The sequence below is a fragment of the Jaculus jaculus genome, chromosome 12, assembly GCF_020740685.1.
Source record: "Jaculus jaculus isolate mJacJac1 chromosome 12, mJacJac1.mat.Y.cur, whole genome shotgun sequence".
Taxonomy (NCBI): domain Eukaryota; kingdom Metazoa; phylum Chordata; class Mammalia; order Rodentia; family Dipodidae; genus Jaculus; species Jaculus jaculus.
This window is the reverse complement of record NC_059113.1, coordinates 48,076,916-48,081,706: the sequence shown is the minus strand read 5'-3', so window position 1 is coordinate 48,081,706 and position 4,791 is coordinate 48,076,916. Positions and strand designations below refer to the sequence as shown.

The following is a 4,791-nucleotide window of genomic DNA, read 5'->3' as shown; positions in this document are numbered from 1 at the left end:
AGTGTGTATTTTGCTGAGTTTTTTTGGTCTTTTTCCCCCCCTAGGCTGCTTTGGCGTGGTACCTACACCGCCATCTTAACCAGAAGTGTTCTGCCTTTTTCTGGAGATCTTTCAGTTATCTGACTTTCATTGGCTTTTTGGCATTGTTGCCTACCCATTTTAGGAAGCCTCTAGCCACTGCTAACAAACTCCAGATGCATGTGCTATCTTGTGCATCTGGCTTATATGGGACCTGGAGAGTCAAACCTGGATTTTTAGGCTTTGCAAGCAAGCACCTTAACCACTAAGCAATCTCTCCAGCCCACTCTAAATCTTTTTCTACTCCCCAGTATTTCATCTTGCCTTGTTTTGTCCTTATAGATACATACCTTTAATCAGCATATATTTTTATTATGGGACATAATTTTGCCTTTTGATTCCTTCACTGACTTTTCCACACTGGAGAGGTCTTTTACTGAGTTTCCCCCATTATATCCTTGTACCCTTATTTTCTAACGTTCATTCATACTATCTGTGGTTATGTGAGTTCTATCTCTGTTGGCAACTAGGTTAGTTCATTCAGTAGATGCTCACTGGGTACTCACTACATACCATGCTTCACATCTTGTTTTCAAAACCAAACCTACAGTAAGACTAAAGGTTAAATATGTATGTTACAGATGTGTTAAATGGAATGGAAGATAGCATACAAGAATTCTGTGAAGGTATTATGAATAATGTGAAGTTTTCCATGATTTTACTTAAAAAAGATCTCCAACAGATACCAAATAAAAAGTCCAGAATATTATGTAAAGACTGGTATTATTTTTATAAAATGAGATATAGATACATTTGTATCTCATGTATAAGTGGTAAGCTTCTTGGGAGCTTCATAAGAAAGCTGTAGAATTGATGTGATGGCAGGGGGGAGAGGGGAGAATTCACCTTTTTTGCCTGTGTGTAGTATGTGATATGTGTGTGTGTGTGTGTGTGTGTGTGTGTATAGTGTATGAACATGTGGTTACAGATGTGAATGACCCATGTGTGTGTATGTGGAGGCCAGAGGAAAACCTTAGATGTCTCCCTCCATCACTCATTTCCATCTTTTATTGAGCTATTGTCTCTCATTGGTTCTGGAGCTTACATTTCTCCTGAGCTCCAGTGACTCTCCAGTCTCTACTCCCCATAGGACCGGGGCTACAGATGTGTGTGGACATGCCCAGCTATTTATGTGGGAGCTAGAGAATTCAACTCAGGCCTGCTCAGGCTCTCATGCTTGCATAGCAACCATTATTACCCACTAAGCCATCTCTCTAGCTCTTCACTTTTTATTAAGAGAACATTAAATAAAATACATCCAAGTGATACAGAGACTAAACTTTTCTAGAGATAAGGTGTATAGCTGCACCAATGGTGTATTACAACACCTTATGCTTTAGAAGCCTTCATGTGGAATCTGTCCTCCTATCCCATACTTCAAGGCCTTATGTCCAATCCTCCCTGGGTTTCCTTTTGAAGAGATTTGCCTAATCTTCATGGGCTCTTCATTCTATGCTCATAAGGCCAAGCTAATCTCCCTTCAGGCACGTGTCAGCATAACACCATGTCTCTTAGGTCTCTGTCTCCTCTGATTGGCCTCTTAACCATTAAGCCATCTCTCTAGCTCCCAAGAGAGAAAATCTTTGTCAAATGAAAGAAGATTCTGTCCTCTTCTCCAAAAGTAGACAATATTTTGGCTTATAATAAATAGATTCATTTTGCAAATTTTTGGACTGGTTTGATAAGTTACATCTAGTATTTTCTGCTGAATTTCCATATTGTATATCTATGGCTGCTGCTATCATTGTAATTTTCTATTTTCATGGCTGGTGGATAATAGCTGTTTCATCACTGGCATGATGCACTATTTAAGTTGTATCTATGGCCACAGGAATCACACCATACTAAATTTTCTTGTACATTTTCTTCGTGTGCCTGGGACTTTGTTCCTGCTGGGCAGGAATCTGGGCGTGTCTTTTGTTCATAGACTCTCTGTGTGTTGCACCAAGGTGGTTACTGATTAACTAAATACTTTTAAGGAGATAAACACATACATCTGTCCTGTACTGTAGTGCTTCAGGCTGAGTAGTCATTACTCAGTGTTGGTTCTCTTTCCTTTTCAAGTTCCACATACCAAATGTTTTTTCAATCCCTGCTTCTACAGAATGTCAAAATGCCTGTTCATTTTTAGGCAGAAAAAAAGCAATACGATCTGTTATCGCCTGCCCACAACCTGACTCAGTAGAGCAGATCAGTGCACTCACCCCTGAGAAGTGTTCTCAAAAACCTATAAAAGTCCCATTTCTCTCATTCTCTGCTCTGCTTCACTTAGTCACTCATCATACTTGCTTTCCAGCACAGAAAAGCAGAGTGGACCAAGGAAGCTGTGAAATATGAGGGTTCTTTTTCTTTTTGCCATTTGCATCTGTTTGGTCCAAGAAAACGCAGGTAAATATTTCATGGGTAGCCCTCATGGGGTGTGTCCACATATGATTCGTGGGTCTGGTGGATCACTCTGGGGTACAGCCTTAGATCGCTTTCATCTTTATTATTAAGTCTTTGGAAAGCTAAATAATGGCTGTAGGAATTCTCACATGAGACGAAGTGGCATGTTTTCTTTGATACAAACGGAAAGCTCTGGCTGAAACATGAGACATTTTTTTCTTTTCAGAAGGAAGTTATAGTCATAAAATTGTGTGTCAGAGTGGGAGGGAATCAGAGCCCCTCAGCACACTGGTAGAACACCAAGGTCCAAAGAAAAGTGTTGCTGGGCAATGAACACTTATGGTCAGAGAAGGTCCTCACTCATAAAAAGATTCTCAGATTTTGTAGACAACCTATCTTATAGATAAGAAAACTGAGAGGTATCTACTTAAGTGAATGGTCCAAGGAGAGAAAATAATTATTGGAAGAACCTACAGGTCCCTATGGATGGTGACTCTTTAACTTGACTCAAGGTGACATGCATGCCTTCATGGTCAGGGTTGACTGGTACAGGATCATAGAGTTGTCCTCTTTTGGAGCCAGGATGTGCAAGACTGTTGTTTATACAGGACTTTCACTCTGCTACTGTTTTTTTTTTTTTTTTAAATCATAATATAAAATATAGGTCAACCTGACACTCCTAAGACCTGTTTAAAAATCATTTCTGAAAAGTGCCTTCTTTTTAGAAACTTTAGTTGGTTGTAGTGGACTTGCAAATCCACATACGAGTCTTGGTTTTATTTGTATCTTTACACTGTAGGAATAAAACTAAAAACTAGGCCACAAGCTAAGAAGACAGACTACTGCCTTCGTTCTGTCCTGTTTGTAAAATGCCACTTACTTCACACTAATGGACATCTATCTCTAGGTGGAAGGAGAACGCCAATGTAATGGTCAGAATTTTTGAAATTTGAGGTTTTGTGCATGCACAGGTACACATGGGGGTGGAGCAGGGCCTCTTGCCACTGGATAGGAACACCCGACTCTTGTGACACTTTTTGTGGCATATGTGGGTGCCTTGGGAATTAAACCCAGGTAATCAGGCTTTGCAAGAAAGTGTTTCTAAGTGCTGATCCATCTTGCCAGCCCTTGATCAGAATTTTCTTAGGACCTACTTGTGGACCAGGTGATCTTGCATACAACATGTATTATGATCCTCCTGGTAAACTTAAGTTTCCTATTTTAAAGATAAGAAGCCAAACGTGCATGAAATAAGGACCTGTCCAAGGATACTTAGCTTTGTAAGAACATGGTAAACTCAGAGTTAGGCTGAGGACTGGAGTTATTATTTTCTCTTTGTATCACATAAATAACCACTCTGTTCTATTGAATCCACAGGGGATGTCCCACCAGGAATTAGAGACACTATCTGTCTCCTGCAAAATGGGCATTGCAGACTCTTTTTCTGCAATGCTGGGGAGAAAAAGGGTGACATGTGCTCCAGCCCCTGGAATAAATGCTGCATCCCCTCTACAAGTACAGAAGAGGAGGAGATGCAATAGCATGGTAGTGTGGGGGCTGCAATATAAGCTCCTTGAAAGCAGAGATCTTGAAGTATCCTAAAGGCTTCAGAAGATGAGCACCTGATCATGGGTACTTAATCAAAACTTATTGAATAAATCACTGGAAGTGAAGGTCTGAGGACAGAATTTTCTTAAAGCACTTCCCTAATTTTCCATTTTTAAAAGGGTGTCAAAGGACCTTATCATTTTCACTTTCTGTTTCTTCCTTTTCATATTAAAAGCAGTATCTTCTACAGCTCAGAGATGGAGACAGAGTAAACAACAAACCGAACCTCAAACTTTGTTTTCAAAATGAACAAAATACAGCTGATCAGCCTGCCTCATTTCCTCTGATGGCATGTTTCATATCAGACCCACGGCTTGTTCTTCCTCCTGCCTCAGGACACAGTGCTGCTCCAGCTGGCCTAACAGTAGGAAGACCTTCATTAACCATCTCTCCCTTAAGTGTGCCTTCATTTTATTTTAATTAATTAATTTATTTATTTTGAGGTAGGGCTTCACTCTAGCTCAGGCTGACCTGGAATTCATAGTCTCAGGGTGGCCTCAAACTCACAGTGATCCTCCTACCTCTGCCTCCTGAGTGCTGGTATTAAAGGTGTGCACCACCATTCTCAGCTTCGAGTGTCTTCTTATGGGAACTTTCATTGGTTAGAGTTGACTTGGGAGCCCCACCACAAATCTTGGTTTTGTTTCCTTCTTTCTTCTTTTCCAGAACACCCTCAAGCAAGTCACATTTGAATAGGTTCTTATTTTATTCAAATATTTA

General features: G+C 40.3%; 1 protein-coding gene across 1 annotated transcript; it reads left to right on the top strand.

Moving 5' to 3' along the window:
* The first annotated feature begins 2,411 nt into the window (after positions 1-2,411).
* On the top strand, positions 2,412-4,004 carry Spag11b (sperm associated antigen 11B). Its single transcript, XM_004672943.2, has 2 exons — positions 2,412-2,466; positions 3,841-4,004. Exons 1-2 carry the CDS (start codon positions 2,412-2,414, stop codon positions 4,002-4,004), a joined length of 219 nt encoding a protein of 72 aa, XP_004673000.2.
* The last annotated feature ends 787 nt before the right edge of the window (positions 4,005-4,791 follow it).